Source organism: Mus caroli, chromosome 5 (assembly GCF_900094665.2).
Source record: "Mus caroli chromosome 5, CAROLI_EIJ_v1.1, whole genome shotgun sequence".
Taxonomy (NCBI): domain Eukaryota; kingdom Metazoa; phylum Chordata; class Mammalia; order Rodentia; family Muridae; genus Mus; species Mus caroli.
Window position 1 is genome coordinate 10,100,360 of NC_034574.1, and position 20,559 is coordinate 10,120,918.

General features: G+C 35.3%; 1 protein-coding gene across 1 annotated transcript in view; it reads left to right on the forward strand.

Annotated features, from left to right (window-relative positions):
- The window catches only part of Pclo (piccolo presynaptic cytomatrix protein), a 328,272-nt gene that overhangs the window by 266,038 nt on the left and 41,675 nt on the right, over positions 1 to 20,559 (forward strand). Inside the window, exon 21 of the mRNA XM_029477261.1 lies at positions 17,418 to 17,559. Coding sequence (XP_029333121.1) covers positions 17,418 to 17,559 — 142 coding nt within the window. The remainder of the gene's footprint in view (positions 1 to 17,417; positions 17,560 to 20,559) is intronic.

Here is a 20,559-nt window from a genome sequence, read left to right on the forward strand (position 1 = left end):
TACATAGACTGCAATAAAACTGGCTGTTTCTCCTTTGTTTCCACCATCCATCCAACCTGGCTCATAGTATTTGGTAGCCGTGTCTGTGAAGTTTGCAGGCAAAGCAGTGTTGTGTGTCTTTTGTGTGCACTTCCCTCTCCTTTAGAACACAGGAATTATAAGCACAAGGGACTGCCAGTTTTCTAGCATTATCCCCAGTAAAGCAACCATGGACACACACACACACACACACACACACACATTTAGATCAGGTTAGCAATGAGATACTTGGACTTGGAAACACTCAACATTTGAGCAGATGCTTGGTGAGACCAGCAGTCACATCTAGCACCTAGGGTGAAGAGCCATCTGAGGCAATGTTTAAAAAAGAAGACACGTGCAGAAAGGAGCTTTCCATGGGTTTCTCCTGAAGAACATGTGCAGAGATTCGTATTCTCAAAACTACGTATTTTTCCTATGCATATTCGCTGACGTTTTAAGGCAATGTAATCTCAGTGAGGACCATTGTCTGGTCCACTCTGTTAGATCGCACTTTGTATAGAAGTTTACAAATTATTATTGTTTTTTTTATCAGTGAAATGTTTTCAGCGTCAAGAAGTGCCATATCTAGTAGTTTTAGTCAATTAAAGTCTAGCCATTGACTTGTCTTAATCGACGAGTTTTTATTCATGAAATTTTCCGATATAATTCTATAAAAACCTGGCTACAGGCACATTGTCAATTCCAAGAGGCGTCAGCCAGGTCATGGAGCTAGTGTGTCATTTTCTTCATCCCTCTAGTCCTCATTCCCAGGAAACAGCCAGTTTTAATCCCCTTCAGTGCTGTGCATGTGGTATCATTTTGGCATCTGACAACACAGTTTAAAGAGAACAAAAGCACACTTCTGTTTGCATGAATAACATTTAAGCTGGTTCCATCTGAGGATACACTCTGGGTTTCCATTTCACCCACACTGCCACAGCAGCACATAAAAGCGGTCAGTGTAATCATGCCAGGAAGCAGCACAGACACAGCATAGCAGGCGTCCTCCCCATTCAAAGAACTCAGTCTGATAATCTGCCTCCACCAGCCAATGGCAACCAAGACCAAAGCCAGCTAGCCCTCAGGAAGGTGATGTCCGATGGACCAGTCAAACCAGAAGGAGGTGAGCAGAAAGGCCCTGTTCAAAGCACACAGCAAGAACGTGCCCCCAAATTTAAAGCTCTCATCCCTAATTCTTAGAGATTGTCTAATGAAATATGTTTATCCCCTTTTTAATGTGCTTTTGTGGGCATGGCATTTTAGGATTTCATCATCACCGTGTAAGTCCCAAGATCAGTCCCATATTATATTGACTACAGTGATTTGTATTTTTCTATGCAATGGGCGTCTTTTGACATTTGTTGGAAAAATAGTTTAACAGTATTCATATTGCAGAATGGAATGCATGCTACTAACCTAATCTGTTTAAGCATGACTATAAAATATGTTGCATTGTGATAAAAGTTTCCATTGCTCACAATTCAAGTTAGCATACCCATTGAAATGTAGATCAGTTTTTGTTGACTATTATTTGACGTGTAACATTTGGAAATGCTTAGAGGACAGCAAAGGAAAAACTGTTAATGCACTCATTCACCTTGGCACAGAGGAAATTCTCTCCTGAGCCTCAAGCAGACATCTTCTGTGCGTGTTTCCGTAGCTGTTAAGTGTATCAGCTGTGTTGGGCATGTGAATATCCAAGTGCCTGTGTAATAAATAAAGTATCTTTACTTCATTCATAAACAACTGGGTTCTGAGCCATTGTTGTATGATGGAGCATAAAATGAGTGTGTTGGTTTTGTTTTTATTTTTCTCCCTTAATCCGTTTCAGTAGGAAATGGTCACCAATACATCCTAGTTAGAGCTATGATAACACAGACGTTTGGGAGCATAGCAAAGTTCCAGACTGGAAACACTCTAAGCCAGAAGGAAAAACACATCCAAATAAACTCAGAGTTCACATGAAAGCATAAATTAACGGGGTTGGGCTGGTAGGCAATGATTTTCCTATTCCTAAACTCCCTTCCCTGATCTAGTTGACAATTTTCTAAGATTCTTGCATAAAGGAAGGTAAATAACAAGAGTCTCTGCTTTGAATCTCACATCTATAGTAAGAAAGGATGAAGCTGATATCTGCTGCTAACTTGACCCCCACATCCAGAGTTTTCATGCAATAAAGACTCACTTCCTATGACAAGAAGCAAACTAGGCATGCTTTAAGTATTTTTCCAGTTTAATTCAAAATTATATCTCAACAAAATAATTAACCTAAATGTAGCATCTTCTTAAATAATTTCCAGCTCTGAAATACTCAGTTTTACATATTTGCTATAAATTAAAATCTTTCATCCTCCTATAGGGTTTTTGTTTATTCTCAGAAAATTCAAAATATCTAATGTGTTCTGCTCACACATACCAGGTATATGAGGGTAATGGTCGCTTGAGGTGACAGAGGGACACTGTACTGGGAATTTCTTCACATTCCCATTTGGCTGAGGAGGCAGCTAGTTTAACCTCTGTTAAACTAGTGTGTGTTCCCCAGTCCAGCTTAAAGACTGGCACCAGAGCGTGCTGTTCTTTCTCCTTTCTAGAATATTTTGAACACAGTTTCAAATACTACTTGTCCAGGCATAGTGTCACAGACTTTTTAATCCCAACACTCGGAGATAGGGAGATCTTTTGAGTTTCAGACCACCCAGGGCTACATAATGAGATGCCATTTCCCAAAAAGAGATGAAGGAAAAGAAAACAATTCTATTTCTTATCTTTCATTCTATCAAATCAGTTGAGTGTTGATCCCATGTATGACTTGAGATGCAGCATTGACTTTAAATGTCACAGTAATCAATTCCTGAGTCATTTCAAACCATATTTTAATACTGTAGTTAGTTACTGCTATAGACTTATTTGTAAGAGTTTAATCATAGACTTGCTTTAAAAGTTTGTATGAAAATAAATTTAGTCCTATCTTGAGTAATGCTTTAATACATATTTTCTATTTAAAGTACTATGTAACTAGATTAGAAGTCACTCTATTGACTTCCAATCAGAAGAAAAACAAAATATCAGCATTTTTCATATTTATTTTACCCTAGTTAATGGCAAAACTCTATTTTCTAAAATAAAAATATATTCTTGCATGGTTCCTATAAGTTATAATAAGTTAACAATAATTTTGCCCAGTCTTTATTATAAACATACTATAGAATTAAATTTATGTAAAACTCAATGTAATTCATTTGATCTGGAGAGTAAACTGAGCAGGAATATGAATATCCAACAAACTAGCAAATCCCTCTTCTCACCTCACTTGCTGCAAAAGTAATGACAATATTTTTATGTGTTTAACTAAAATTCTATCATTTCAGTGTTCTCACGGTAGTTAATGTAACCCCATTTGCACTCTGAAAACAACAGTCTATTTAAATAGTTTGTGACATTGTGCAAAGTGTAGTGTCATCCATTCCTCATCAGAATAACTGGATGACTAAGTTATTTGTATGTTTGATCCTGTCCTGTGGTATAATTAGAGGGTCAGAGATTGGGATGCAGAGCACAGAGCTCCAAGCCTGAATTGTTCCTGTAGCCTGCATTAATGGCTCTGAAGTCTTGCCTTCTAAACTAACGGATTCTTTGAAATCAAGCTATCTTATTTTAGATTGAAACAATTATGATCTGCTTATTTTTTAAATTACCAAACATCTTTTAAATCATTACAAGTAGCTAGAACTGGCAGCCAAGAACAAATTTGATATTCTCAACCTACCTGATACTCCTTTCTAAGGATGGTGATTTGAGCTCTTCAGCTGTAATGGAAGAAAACTTGTCACTGTACAAAGCAGAGACACAGGAAGGAGGCAGGTACCTAGAGGAAGCTATGTGTGCCTCTGTAGGTATTTCAATCAAGGGGGGCAAAATTTTCCCTAAAGAGCTTTTCAAATATTCTATAAGCTTCTCAGAAGATTTATGCTTGAATTAGCTTAATATATGGGTCAATAAAGAATTATGGAATAAGCCAATGGAACTTTTTCTCTCCCTCTGAAGTTTAATTGCATTCAAGAAAACTAAAGGGAAGAATTAGACCAATTTCACCAAATCTCCTGGATGTCAATTATATGTGCATATATATATATATATATATATATGTACATATATATATATATGTACATATATATATATATATTACATATGTATACACACACACATATATAAAATCAGAAGTGCACATAGTTTGATTTGGAATGAGGCGCTCTGGAAAGCATTTTGTTTGTTTATGCTATTCTTCCAGATTCCTTGGCTCAACACAAGGTCTAGTATTTATAACATCCAGGAAAGAAAGGTTACGAAGCAGTGTTGGTTACTTTTATTTTTACTTTTTTTAATAAAGTTTTTTGTTGTTGTTGTTGAGGCAAGGTCCTGCACAAGGGCAATATAATCCAGGCTGGCCTGAGACTCACTATGGCCCATGCTGGAGTAAAATATCCCACCTGGTTCTTTACTATACATTTAGAAGATCATACACAAACTCAAACAAACACCAATCTTATTAAAAATCTTGTCTGTTTACTTACTTGACAACTATTACTGATTTTAAGTGCAATTTTCAGCTTCCCTAATTTTTTTTATTTATTTATTTATTTATTTATTTATTTATTTATTTATTTATTTGGCACTAAGATCTGAAGTGTTCATTTTAGTCTCTGAAGTAGATAGTATAAAATAAGTAGACATATTTCCCCTCCTGAGCAATAAAGCAAGGTGATTTGGACTAGTTGAAAAGGTGAGGTACGAAGATATAGAAGTAAGAGATAAAAGATGAAGGTGCATGTTTGTTGATTGGCCCAATTGTAAGACTAAAGCCTGAACCTGCTTCTGCAGATGGATGCTGGAGATTCCCCTGTCAATAAAGCTCACCGTGGCACCTGATAATAGGGCGTTGGATGTTGTGTTCCCTACCAAGCTATCACTCTGTGGGAGTTGCTCTCTTAGAGAAGTGGTAGTGGGTGGCTGGTTGGGAGAGGTTGGAGCCTGGGAGAGAATAGAATTGTTAGTTACAAGTGTTAGTAGATAACCAATGTCTCATTTATTTTCTGACTCAGAGTGGACAAATTAGTTTTACCAGAATGGATTAAGTGTGTTCTATTTCTGAAAAGGACAGGCCCTTAGGCAAAGTAAAACAGAAAACAAGAAAAATCAAATGGTCATTTGTGGGTTTGGGTTGTCTTAATTTTGTATGTAAATGGTTAATAAACACAAATTTTACATTCTTCAATTTGATGTGTTTGTACAAAAAATAAAAAGCCAGATTTAAAAATAAAACCCTTGGCAGTTTGAAATTATAAGAAAATTGACATTCCAAACATATGTACAGAGTAAATATCCCTGCCCCCAAAAGTCTGAGAAAGTCGATATTCAAATCATTCAAATTTTTCAGCTTTCACAATTCTGGGCCTGTTCTGCAGGGTGGGGGCAGTCTGTGTGTGAAAATAAAAATGCCTTTTGAGAATTTCCTTATTTTAGAATGATTATATGTGTATTTTCAAATATTGTAAGCATTTAAATGTACTGCCAGAAATCTCTATTATTCAGAATCACAGATAGTGACTATGTAGTTCTGATCATATGATGCTTTTATTAATGTACTTTCCTTCTTGAAGGAGACCACACCATTTCCCATCAGTGGTTACTTTTGTTGTTTTCTAGTCATATCTATGGGTCTCCAAGAAGTCATTGACATTTGCTTTTGTCAACCTTGAGAAGTTTCATTCATTTAATTGCATATGACTAGCAACAGCCACTGGACTTAAATACAAAACCACCAAAACTTGTTTTCAATGTTTCTATATTATGATACTGACTAATTCCAGGACTAAATAATAAGATGAGAATATTAATCTGCGATGAAAGAAATCCCAGTCTTAACAAACAGAGACTCATTAAATATTACTTATGTCTGCAGTAGTTCTCAACCTTCCTAATGCTGCAACCCTTTAATACAGTATCCAATGTTGTGATGATCCTCCAACCATAACATTATTGTCACTTATACTTCATAACTGTAATCTTGCTACTGCTATGAACTGTGATGCAAGTGTCTGGGTTTTCTGATGGTCTTAAGTGACCCATCGCTACAGGTTGAGAACTGCTGCAAACATTAACCATGAAAACAAGTTTGGAAAATATAAATTTCTTTACCTTGGACTCCAACAAATTGTTTTCTACTTAGCACCAGAAATCTGGAGCCGAGGAATTACAGCAGGCAAATAAACAAAAGAAAGAATCTTGGGACACAGAGTACATAGTGGAGACAGAGTAGGGACATTAGACAGACTAAGATGTAAATATGATGCCAAGATCTTTCTCATCAGGGGTTGGGGAGGAGATAGAATGACCAAGAGAAAGGGAAAGGATTGCCAGAGATGCTGTTAGATAACTTAGCAATATCGCCTAAATCCAATACTAAACAACCCAGGAATTACTTGAAAATTTTACTACATTTGATCTACACATATTCTAAAACCATATTTTATCATTTTTCCATTGGGCTAGGTGAGAGAAGGTTGAAGGTATGAAATATGATGAGAGAAATCCTCAGCTATAACAGATCAAACCATCAACATAATTATTTTATTTTATTGAAATACATGTTTAATATATAATTGAATATCAAGAAACTACAAAACATTTGTTTGAGAAGATAACATAAGAAATACAAAATTTTGATTGGGATCTTAAATTTGTTTAAATGTGTCAAGATAAATAACATAGATATGATTATGTAGCTTTATATTCTTGTGAATTCATTATCCACATTTTTCCTTGTGATCAAGTATACTCAAAATGCCATTAATAAATTGGTAGATAGTACCAATTTAAATTAAATATTACAAATTGTAAAACGTTAAAAAAGATAAGCAAGATACCTGATAAAGGTCATAGGCATGTATGTCTTTCTTAAAAATATAAGAGAGTGAAATAAAAGCCCGTCTTATTGTTCTTTAGAAGACTGTGGCAGCAGAATCAGCTTTTCCTAGTTGAACAGATCGGTTTTAGAACTGCATGCTTTCTAGTTCTATAGGTTACTGTTTTCAGGTAAGAAACAGAAAACGGACATTTCTACAATGCATTGACTCAAACATCTTTCAATATAGGTAAATCTATTGTACTTTATTAATTTTAGTTATTTTAATGTGTTCTTCTTGTTAATGGTATTACTTAAGTAAATGACTACTGGGTTCACGTTTGAATTCTCCCCAACTATTAATTTATAAGAATATTTAAAAGGCTTCATATAGAGCAAATCTTTAGGAATGTATTTTTTATTGTTTTATATCTGCCAGTTATCATTATTTACTCTAAGTTTTGGTGTAACATAACAATAGTTGTTATTATTTTTATTTTGCTCAAAGCAAGTAGAAAAGTCCAGTTTTTGTGTTAAATGTACTTTCTAGTTTAGACCACAGACTAGTCGCCAGAGGCATAACACTGTTAATGAAGCAAGTTCTGAAGAAACAAAATGTGAATGACAGGCATCATTAAATGATTGATGACTGTCAAGAAAGCTTTTGTTAATGATATCAATTTGCAACTATTAGTTCTCAATAATCACTGTAGACTTTTCTCACTAAAGTGACCACTCACAAGAAAGTAAAAAACTTCTTTTTAGCACTCTGTACAAGAAGTGAACTTTCATATGAAAATATTAGCTTTCATTCTCATTTTTTTTCTCCTGTACCATGAAGTTACAGTGTTTCCATGTGGTACTAGAGCATCATATATTGGATAGATAACAATGTCAGTCTTTGCAAGTTTTTATAAACTTAGCAATTAAATAACAATATGCTTAACCTATATAAATTCCCATGGGATTATGTATTATTTGAGGGTATATTTTGATCAATATCACACACACATTCTCTTCCCTACAATTTCTTCCCTACCCCTCTACGACTTCTCTCCCAATGTCACATACGTTTTTTCTGCGTTAAACTGACTGAGAACAAATAGTGCTGCCTGTGTGTTCATGTAGGTAGGACCAGCTACTAGAACATGAGTAGTTTTCAAGGACAACATCTCTGAAAAAGTATAACTCTCCCTCCTCCAACAACCAACAGTTGACTTCTCAACAAGGGGTAGGACTTCATGATCCCCTCTCCTGTCAATTATTAAATAATTTTTTTTAAGATTCATTTATTATTATACATAAGTACACTATAGTTGTCTTCAGATGGGCCAGAAGAGGGCGGCAGATGTCATTATGGGTGGTTGTGAGCCACCATATGGTTGTGGGATTTTGAACTCAGGACCTTCGGAAGAGCAGTCAGTGCTCTTACCTGCTGAGCCATCTCGCCAGCCCTTAAGTAATTTTTAACATGTAGAAATACTAAGTACTTTTAATGATACACCAATGTGTAAAAATCTACCAAGCAAATTGTTAAGCATAATCATGTTTTTTTATAATATCCGAAGAAGAAGAATAACAAGGGCTTCCTATTCAAGATCTCACCTCATTTGACTCTCAATTTCCTGTGTCTCATTTATCTCTAGTACATTTCAGGCCATCCTGTTTCTCATGCCACTTAATACTAATTTATAATAATTAAGGGTTTCAAAAATATGTCTTTCACATTTTATAAATTTTCGTTTCCCTGGGTATCAATTGACTTAAATTATGACTATATGTCCATATTCATTGTTTCTTCTTCCTGAACTCAGACTGGTCAGTTGCCTATCAGATCTTTTGCTGTCTCAAGCCCAGGGTGGGAGGATAGTGCATTGTAACAGGAAAATAATTGCAATTTTGTTTGTATCTTGAAAGACAGGTGTATCGTCTTTTTTACTCATCTTATTTATTGAAAATTAATTGGTTTAGCGTAAAATAGGAGAAATGAACATTGTCATCTTGATTCAAATTTGAAGAAAAATAGAAGAATGTGAGTTATGGCCAGCCTGGGCTACAGAGTGAGACATCTCTCAAAACAGCAATAAGAAGGAATAAAAAGAAACATTGAAAGTTTCTTGCCATCCAGTAAAAAGAGAGCAGAATTTTCCCATGCCCATTGTTACACATATTCACATATATATATATATTTGTTTAAGCACATTACATTTCAGAACATCTTCAAGTTGTGATATTACTGCAACAAACAAAATAGACAGAAATCTCTGCCGTGAGTCTTTCCCATCCTGTTTAGCAATATTTATTAAATAGCCAGTGTAGCAGTATCTGGAAAGAATTGTGAAGTAGGAGGAACTACATCTTCTCTAAGCTCCTCTGAAAGGGAGATTGCTTGGTAGTCAATGACAAGTTTATATGTGATCAAACTTCAGCAACTTTAGAAATATCTGAAAATAAAATTGTATTTAAAAATGCTATTACTTGACAGTCTTGGATAATGCCAATGTTTTGATTGTATCTGCTCCTCTTACATCTCTTCTCAGATCCCCTTCCCCGTTCATCCAATTTTGTATCCTCTTTTTAACACCATCAAGACCAATTTGTGCTGCACAAATATTCTTGGATGAGTGCCCTTCCACTGGGGCATGATCGACTTAACAGGGCTACAGCTCTTAGAGAAAACTGATGCTCCTTATACTGCCAATAGCTCTCTGAATGTGTGTGAAATTTCATGCCCATGTCCCTTTCTGTGTGGAAATTTGGTCTGGCTTGAATCACACAGGCTCTGTTCATACTGTCACAACAACTGTGAGTACATATGTGTAGCTGCTCTACCATGTCCAGAAGATACTGGCTCCCTGTAGTTAGCCACCAACTCTGACTATTATATGTTCTATGCCCTCTCTTCAGCAATGATTTCTGAACGTTGGGAGATGGGGATAAGAAGTATTTGTCCCACCAAGGGCTAATCATTTTTCAGTCTCCTACTCTCTGTGTCTTGGCCTGTTGTGGGTCTTTGTATTAATCACCATCTACCATAACTAAACTTTTTTTTTTTGAAGAGGGTTGAGAGGCCCATTAATCTATAGTTATAATGATAAATCTCGAGGAGCCAGTCTAATGTCATGTCCATTTAGCAAAATAATAGTAGTAGGCAATTGTATATTCTGGCCCAGCTCTGAATCTTTATCATACTCTCTGCAATCTATTGGAACCAACTACAGAAAAGCAGTGATTAACAATGATCATTTGGAAATTTTAAAACAATATTAGATCTCCTGGTTCTATACATGCATTTACCAAATATTTTCTAAGCTTCCTCTTTAAAACCATTGAATAAGTGCAGACAATATGGAATATAATATTCAGGTTTTGGTGTAGTATTACCCCACACACTTATTTTTACTATTATTAATTTATCACTCCTGCTGGAAATGCACTACTTTGTTTCCTTTGAGTTGGATTTTATACATTTATATATTATGCATTACAAGATGGTGATGTGGTAAAAGGCTTCCCCAGCATGTATGATGGTCTGGGTTCAACTTGTAGAACAACATAAATGCAGTATAAATGGTCACAACATTTGGATGTATGGGAGGGACCTGAGGACCAGAAGGTCATTGTTGTCTGCCTTAGTGCCTTCTTAACTCAGCCTGAGGTATAGAAGAACTTCTCTCAGATGTAAAGAAATAAGTATTAATTATGGATTTCACTTCAGGATAACATCTCGATTATCAAAATATTTATTATGGCTGTTTCTAGAAGTATGTTCCTATCAGCTGGCAAACTGCCAAGCAGTCTCTTTTTTTTCTGTATTTTTTTTTCTTTCTGATTATCAGTTGTCAGAAATACATGTCTGACACTGTAATTCAAGGATATTATGAGGAAAACATGAGAGATAATATTTCTCCAAACTCAAATCAAATTAATATTGAAAAAATTAAGAGCAACCCATGAAAGTGAAACCGTAATAATATCGCAATTAAATATGATCTTCTTAGCATCTGTCTTTTACTGATAAAAAATCTTTATTGAATGAAAGTCTTAGTGAAAAAACAAAAGTGTACTTGACATAATCTTGGTTCATTCTATTCACCTGAATGCAGCTAAAATTATAATTAGATTTATTCAAGATAAAATAAATTGACTTTCTTGATTTTATTTAAGGTATCTCAATCAAACTTTATTCTACTATGCATTACAAGATTCTAGGACTAATTTAAATTGTGTTTAGGGTTTTTGTCTTCCCAAATCAGCTCTGAATTAAATGTTTCACAGAAAAGGAAGACATCTTAAAAGGAAAATTATAGCAGGGCAGGAAGTTTGAGGTTAGGCTGGTCTAAACAGAATGAGTTCCAGGACAGTCAGGGGTATTCAGAAAAACCTTATCTCAAAAAGCAAAAACAAAAACAGAAAGAAAAATTATAAGATAAAGGCAAGTACTATATTATATAAGCCATAGTGTACAATTTATATTAGAAAAGCTCCTCACTGTCATTTTATTAAATTAACACCACTCTCATTTGTTACTTTGAAGCATACTCTTAATTCTGTACTCCAAGGGAATCACTGGTTCTGTTTCTCTAATGCCAGATTGAGTGGTTAGTGAGTATGGGAAGTACCTGCCAGTTAATGGTAGTGTTGCATAAAAACAGAGCAAGTTGATCATTCAAATATCCGAAAATTTCCATTCATGAAGACAATATGTATGGAAACAGGGACACGTAAACATGATTAAGTGTGTTTCCAACTTCCTAGACAATATCAAAGGAATCTTTTATCTCCATTTCCATCTCTAGGAGACGCTCTGTGAATATGGAATAACTTAAGTTTTCCGTGTTTATAAGGAGAAAAGACAGCAGAACTTCACGGATCACAGTTTGCCTAGTGATATGAATAACATTAGTCATTATGTATAAAGCTCGCATAATGGCTGTTAGACAGTCAACCAATATTTTTTTAAAGATGTTTCAGTGGCATTTTCATTTCAGTTGTTCAACCCCAGGATTTAAAAGTGATTGAGTCAGGTATCAGAGGCTTATTTTCAATAATGTTCATTGTGAAAATTTGTGGGATGTGTGACCAACTGCAAACAACAGTGTGGATGCTTTCTGTGCCAGCTTCTAATTCATAAACTACAAAAAATGTTTCAAATTTTTATTTAAAAATTACAGTGAATTGATTTGAGATTTATCTTCTAAGATATAAAGTGAAGTATCTCTCCTTGAATTAATAACCCTGAACTGTAATGAAAAATATTTAAAAATGTGTTCAGACAAATTCAAAGGGAGACATACTGAATAATCCTAGTTGTATTTGAACTTAAAAGCTGATATTTTCAATTCCATATTCAATAAGTGTTTTAGAAAGTGAGATAAAACTGCAAACCCCTTCAGAAGAGTAGGTACAAAAGCTGACAGCAGCAGAAACATGGAGGGAGGAAGAAACAAAGGAGGAAACAAAGAAAGAAGAAAGAAAGAAAGAAAGAAAGAAAGAAAGAAAGAAAGAAAGAAAGAAAGAAAGAAAGAAAGAAAGAAAGGAAGGAAGGAAGGAAGGAAGGAAGGANGAAAGAAAGAAAGAAAGAAAGAAAGAAAGAAAGAAAGAAAGAAAGGAAGGAAGGAAGGAAGGAAGGAAGGAAGAAAGAAAGAAAGAAAGAAAGAGAAGGATGGGAGGGAGGAGGAAGGGAAGGAAGAGAGGAAGGAGGGAGGGAAGGAAGGAAGGAAGGAAGGAAGGAAGGAAGGAAGGAAGGAAGGAAGGAAAAACAAGAGGAAGAAAGGGACAAGGGAGGGAGGGAAGGAGGCAGGGAGGAAAAAGTCTCTAAAACAAGTTTTTAAAAAAGAATTCTTAGAACACATAGTTTCAGAAATAGATGAATAGTTCTGTTCTATCATTACACTACTATATGAAAAAAATGGTTCATTTCTTGTAATCTCAAACATAATTAAACTACTACAGACTGTGTCTGTAAAGGTAAGAGGTAGAGTTGGATAAGGCAAGTAATTCAGAAACTTGCTACGAGTTACCGGCATCTGAAATTGTTTTGGAAATATTTGCAAATAAGTCTTTGCTGCACCAGCTGTAGACCATGGATACAAAGTTCTGGGCAGCAAGGCTAAATCTACAGAATGCAAAGTCTATGGAAAAACAAACAAACAAAAATCTCAAGGTGTTTTGTGTGTGTGTGTGTGTGTGTGACAACTAATTGTAATATAAAAAAAGAATTAACAACTTTAAATCCACTAATTAAGTGTAAGATCTAGTGAGTCATTAGTCTTTGCAGAAATTAGTTTTCCTAACGGTAAATAAATGATGGTTCTGGAGTAGGTGACCTTTGGCGTTCTTAACCAGTTCCTAATAGGATTCCATAGCTGCAGTCAGTTCTGCAATTTGCTGAGGTCTCTGAGCGTAACGCTGCCATCTAGTGGCAGCTAAAGTGATAGCTTTGCATAGTCAAGACTACTGGAGAGGGCGGGGCATTCCAATAGTTGAAGACAAACGTGCAGTCAAAGAGACAGTATCATATTTAATTAGGATTAGACACCAGGAAGTAATAAAACATAACAACATCAAAACATAACACAGCTAGAGACAATGAAGAGGTTAAAGAATATTTTTAAATGTTTTGAATTGTCCCCAAGAAGGCAATTACCTGAAAGGCCTCCTCAATAAGTGTCAAAAAGGAATGGACTTTTTCAGATATTGTCCTGTCGACATCAGCAACCTTTCCCATCATAGGTGTATACCAGTCCACCTTCCCAGAAGTGGATAACTTTTTTTTTTAGCACATTTAACATTTCAAAATTAAGCTAGATATTTAAAACTGATTCTTAAAACTATGTTTGGTATTTTTAAATCTTTTTCAATTATCTTGTGAAATGAAAATATAACAATTATTCACGATTTGCAGTTGTCATCTCGGAGACTTATTGTGGAATAAAGTCTTTCTAGTTCATTCTGAACTATGGCTGGCTGGTTCAACTCAGCTGCTTTGGCTTGAAACTCCTCTCCAAACTGACTGATGCAATCTAGACCCCCTCCCTCCCTCTTCTCCCTTCCATCCCTCCCTCTTCTCCCTTCCCTCTCTCCCTCCCTTCTTCCCTCCCTTCCTCCTTCTTCCCTCTTCTCTTCCTCCCTCCTCTCTCTCTTTCTCTCTCTTTCTCTCCCTCCTCTCTCTCTTTCTCTCTCTCTCTCTCTCTCTCTCTCTCTCTCTCTCTCTCTCTCTCCCTCCTCTCTCTCTCCCTCCCTCCCTCTCTCTCTCACTTTCCCCCCTCACCCCCCCCCAACTCTGTATGTGTATTCCCCTCGCAAGCTGCTTCTCTTTCCTGTCTGTTCTCATAAAAGTTGAGCATTTCCAATTTCTGACTCATTCTTTCTGTGCTAATTTTTTTCTAATTCTTTGCCTTTTCCTCAGTTAGATGTCATTGTTTGGAATTAAAAGTGTATACTCAGGGTATATCTCTATTCCAGCCCGGTCACACGGACCTAGAATGTCTTTGGATATGATCCCCTGCCAGAGCAGCCATTTTGCTGGATTAAAATCCCTCTACAGTGAAAAGACCATTTTACTATGCAATAGAGAGGTGCATATCTTTATGGACAGTATTATATGATTTCTGAAACTCTGCTTAAAAGAATTGGGTGGAAAAGCTGAGGTAGACTATTTTAAGCTGATATTTTTAAAATCATAAAATAATGAAAGACCAAGCTTTTAATGGTTCTGTTAGTTCAGTCAAAATGTAGAAAAACAAAGAAATACTAGACTGAAATCAAATTCAAAGCCCTTTGTCTGTTTATCAGAATAAGAAATGAATAAAACCTAGTATTTGTAATGATGATTGCTCCCACAAAACTTAACTATGCATATTATTTTCTTTCATCATTCCAACATAAATATTCATATGCCATACATGATCTGTTATTAGTGTTTGTTATATAGAGAACGAGGCCTTTCAGCATTTAGTATATGAGCAATAAATGTCTTCTTCATTCAAACCAATTTTTTAGGTCATTAGAATTAAAATCTAGCTGACTGATTATATTTTTCCACATGGAATACCAGATTTAAAATTGTCATCATTTTTTTTAATAAGCTACAAAATTTCTTTGAAACCCACTATGGTTAAAATGTGAAGTACTTCTGGGTAATTCTTGATGCCATCCTCCATGTTTGGTTTAGCAACACTGACATTGCTATTCACTTATTCCCTCATTTGTTCATCAGATAATACTTGATCACTGTTTAAAGTCAAATGTCTAAGGATTACCAATGATGTAGCATTAATGTAACAAGTGTTATTCAGACTAGAAAGTGATCATCTCCATAAGTGATACCGTGATCATGTACAATGGATCCTGAAGATTTAGGAGCTGTTCTGATGAAGAGAGAAATGGAAATGCATGAAACAGGTTAAAACTGAAGTTGGCATGTAGACATATGTTCTATAAGGTAGCAGTTCTGTATGTAGTGTGCTTGCTCTTGGATAAAGACTATTTTGACAAGTAAGGCTAAATAGTTTTAAATTATCATCTTTATTATCACTGCCTTTGAAAACAGTACAATGAGGATTGTTTTTTCATTAGTGAAATTAATGTTTCTCTTTCAATGTTGTACTATCCACTATTAAAAACCTAGGGGACTAGGTTATTTAATGTCAATTTAAAGCATGAAAACTTTCATTTATCTAAATTAATGGAATAGTCTGAATCACTATTCATTGATTATATGCTTTACTGTATACATATTCATAATTTAATATTCTAGTCATAATGCCTTCATATTTTAAATGGCCCTTTTAAAATATTTCTTTAACACTAAATATGCAGTCTGGGTTTCTTTTACTTAAACTGAATAAAATATTTAGCAAAACTTAGACCTGTTATTTATACAAATCTATTCCTAAATACGTAACTAGTATTTTATTGGTGACTGCCACTCCTAACTTCATTTAAGTAGCAATTTTCAACTTATACATATCAATAAGGAACTGACTTTTATGAAAATTTCTTCCTTGTTCTCCAGTTCTGGGGAAGGATTTCTACCATCATTGGAATAGATATACAATTATTTGGTAGCTTGTAAGGACATCTTATTGATGTAATGGAGACAGAAAGGTGTAGAGGTAAAGCTAAACACTTTACCAGACCTGACAGTAGCTGCCCTGCCTGTCATCGGTTTCCTAGGCAATTTCTTTTTTTCATTGTATTTGACTTTACCGGTTAGAGGTTTTCAAGGCTAAGAATCATCATGTTCATATATATTATTAAGAAATATACAATTATATTGCACAACATAAAATGATTGTTAAGCTTTCACCTATTGGCATGAACACATTCAACTCAGAGACTATATTGATGGAACAGGGCTATGCTTATAGAGGAAAAAGATGTTAATCTTGTAGCTTCTAACACATCTATGCTTAGAACCCAAATAACTTCATTGACAAAGACCAGGTAAGCTGAAAGACACCAGTGAACAGTCAGAGACTGTAAATCCCAAGAAAGAAGAGGTGGAAGTTTGGCAATTAAGAGCACCGGAGGAAGGGTTACAAACTACTGGGATCCTGTGTTTTATATCACTTTTCATCTCCATCTTTAAAAACTCATCAATTGTTTCACACAAAAGCTCAGATTTAGGGTATCTACAGAGTGAGTACATATAGATCAGAAAGGAGAAAGGTCACTCTCTCTGGCAAGGGATGAACATCAAGAACTTCAAATTAATAATGTCCTCCTCACAAAGTGTGAGCCGACACTGTCTTTCTTCTCTTCCTTCTTTGTACATGGTAGCCCCCTCCCTGACTCACTTCAGGCTAGAGTTCTGCCCAGTTTGAAGGCTATGCTCCTACTGCATAAAGTACAGCACAAATGTCCCTATGGACACATGGACTCATACAAACAAAACTCAAACTCATGAAAATGCTGAAACAAGACCCCATATCAATTACAAAATACCTAAGGGAAAGAAACAGCTTTAGATTGAAAACAGAAATTAAAATACCAGGAGAATTGATCAAGCCACATATGAACCATCTATTTGGTCATGCATTTCCCTTCTATGGAGACTCTCTGGTTATTGACTAGTAATAAGTAAGCAATAAATTAAGAATTTATTTAATTCTGTTATCACTAGTACCAGAGTTTCCTAAAATATTTTCTGAGTCTTCCAAATTCCCCTTTGTTTGCCACAGCACTGTTGTAACGCTGTGCAAATAACAAAAACTGTGGGGAAATGACATACTATCTGAGTCTAAACATGGGGATGTTTCTCCCAGTAAATTTTTTTTCATTCATAGTAAAAATGTGAAGGAATTCTCTATTTCCAGTGTGCATTTCTAACTAAAGAGATGAAAGAGAAAGGCAGGTCGAGGGAGGGAGAATATGTTTGTTTCTGTCAGTCCTTTCTATGACTATTATGCACTTATGTGGTTGTACATTTGGAGGAAAAAAGTGTGGCTCACTTGTTGACTGTGGTGTTGACTCTCCCCACGTCATGCAGCAAAGCCCACCAACCACCGGCCTGCAGAGAGCTCCGTGTCCACTGGCTCCTCGGGCAGCAGCGTTGGCAGTGGGTATAGCGTGGACAGTGAAGGAAGCAGCTGTGTGGCAGGGGAGCCTAATCTACTTCCTATCCCAAGGATGTAAGTGGTACTTTTATAAAAACAAAAGTACAGTTTTAACAGCATCATGAGTAATTCATTCTTAACATTTCACAGGAAAAGAACAAGGTCTGAATCACTGTCCCTGGATGTCTGGACTACATAAGCGTCGGTTGTTCAGGGATGACTGGCTTATTTCAATTCATTCTAAAGATGAATACAAATTACTAGCACGATGACTTCATCTGCACCGCCTGCATTTAACATAAAAGCTGTTAGAATAGTAACTGAGGTAGGCCAGCCCCGAGTTCAGAGCAGGACCCTGAAAAGTTCATCACACAGTGACCAGACACCAGCTTTGCTATTTGACATTATCATAGATTAAGTTTCTTCAAATCAGAAAAATTTCCCATTTGAAGAATCCTTGGAAACAAATGACAAATATGAACAATCACTTAGACTTTTCAACTCTAAAGCTCTGCACAGTTAAAGGGGAAGAATCTGAAGTGTCTTTCCCCTCCCATGATTTCTAGATCTTGTTCCAGATCTGGGAGTATAGCTCATTCATAGTATATTAAACTCCATGACAGTGATTTTATAACTCACATGCAAAACCTAAGCCGATTGTGATAGAATGGATTTGGAGAAGTTGTAGATTCTATCTGTTTCAGTCTCAAACTCTAAACTTCTAGACCTTTCGTTTTGCTTTCCATGAACAAATCTGTGGGTTAGAAACCACTGCTAGGATATCCAGATCTGTAACTAGACCACAGCATGTATGGCCTAAGGTATGTTTTTATAAGAACCTTGAAGCATGCCTTTGGCAATTTCTAATGTTAAAAAAGAGGATATTTTCACGACACATGGTAAGTATATATAAATGACCTTTCATGACTAAGCTGTGATAAACACAGCGATTCCTGTGGCCTCCCGCTGCTTTTTGCTACAGGGCACAGTGCAGTTGCTCTGACAGCATCGAAAAGGACAGTGAAAGGTCTTTTCATGCTTGCTAGTGGTGTGAAGCCTTCTCCAAAATTGGAAGAATTCTTTGGAAAGGGAATTTATTATTTTTAAACAAAGTATTATGGAAATATTCCCTTTGCTCCCCACAGTAATTCTAATAGATACTAATTCATTTTAAGAAAATAAAATAAAATATGGCAACCAGATTCTAACAGTGAATAGTGCATTGATTTTTATAGCTTTCAGTTACAATTTCCAACTTAAAGGAATTCTTATTCTATTACCAGTTCATTTGAGAGACTTTTCTTATATGACCCTATATTTTAAATTTAGTCTGGGGATTCGATATAAGTGATTATATTTAATCAGGTCTATTTATTGGAAATAACTCCTAAAAAGAATCTGATCTTATTAGTATTTTGCCTTTGATAGCTTTGCTGGAATAAACAACAGTAATTTAAGCAAATTCATTACATGTCTTTCTAGGCTATGAGTATCATAGGAATTTATGAAGGTTGAACTACAAACATTCTAACAATCTTCAAATTGGACTATAAATTTCAGACTATACAATTTAACACTGATATTAAAAGTTAAAACTTCCGGAGAAAAAATATCTTACTTCCTTGGTGCCTGAATGTTAGAGGGTAAAGGTTATCATATTCTCGGTTATGGGTTTTTTGTTTTTTCCTTATTTTATGTTTTTCTCATTAAACAAATGCCTCTCAAAATTGTGTGGGAGACAATCATTTCGCCCTATGGACACACACAAAAAAATCGCCTTTTAAATCTTTCCATGATAAATTAACAAATAGAATTTGTCCCTTCATTTCAGGGTCTGGTGGTGTTTTGCACAAATGTTGTTACACCTAGAGCAAGTGTGCAATGGCTAGTCAGTAACTGACTTGGGCATCTCAGATGTAGCCTATGCTCACCTGGATGCTCTGAGTTGAAGACAGTTTGCTAGGAATTCAGGAAAATTTTCTGCTTCATACACCTCAGGGCCACATCTCCTCTGACTATCATTTAGCTTCAGTGTGTCAGGGTCCTCCCAGAGTTCACACAAGGAAGACTTACTGCACATTTTGATGGATATTTACAGTTAAGTGAAGAGTACTTTCAGGTATCATCGTTAAAAAATAAAATTGATGATTCAGATTTATTTTTAATTATTTAAACTAATAAAATTATAACACTTTTCATAAAGTTTGAAATATTATAAAAATTAATAATAATATGGCATTTTAAAGTACTCTGCCATATTGGTAATACTAAAGGGATCCTGTTACTTAAAAAAAAATAACTGGGTTTTACTTAGCAAAAAGATACATTTTAATATATTCTTCTAGCATATATACTGCAGCTACGCCCTAAACTTTCCTTTCCTCTAACAGTAACAGAAGGAACTGCATTAGTTTATTTAACCTAACTAATTTAATCTTAATAAAACAATTAGACAAACTGAAGCTCTGTGCATGGCTGAGCAGGAGACATAGCTCAGTGGTAGAGATATTGCCTAGAATATCCATAACCCTGGGCTCAATCTTTGATACAGCAAAATTAAAAAATAAAAGTGAAGTTCTATATGTTTTTTAAAGGGACTATGAATTCATATGGAGAAAATCGACATACACATATAGATCATGCACAGATATGCATGCATGAATACATACATATATGTATGCTTACAAATGTTAAGAATTATATCATCTTCATGTATGCATGTGGTTTCACATAATTACTAAATAGAGTTCTGTGCTTAAATTTTGACCTAAGTTGTTATAATGGAACAACAAAATGGCTTTGAATATAAAATAATTTATAATTTTTCATTTTTCTACTTTTGTTTTATTTATTTATTTTCTGCTTTGTTTTGATTTTCAAAACAGACTTTCTCTATGTACCCTTGTCTATCCTGGAACTCATTTTTAGATGAGGCTGTCCTCAAACTCATAGAGTTATGAGTTTGAGTTATGTCTGCCTCTCCCTCATAAGTTCTGCCTGACCAACCATGTCTCTCTGTCTCTGTCTCTGTCTCTGTCTCTCTCTCTCTCTCTCTCTCTCTCTCTCTCTCTCTCT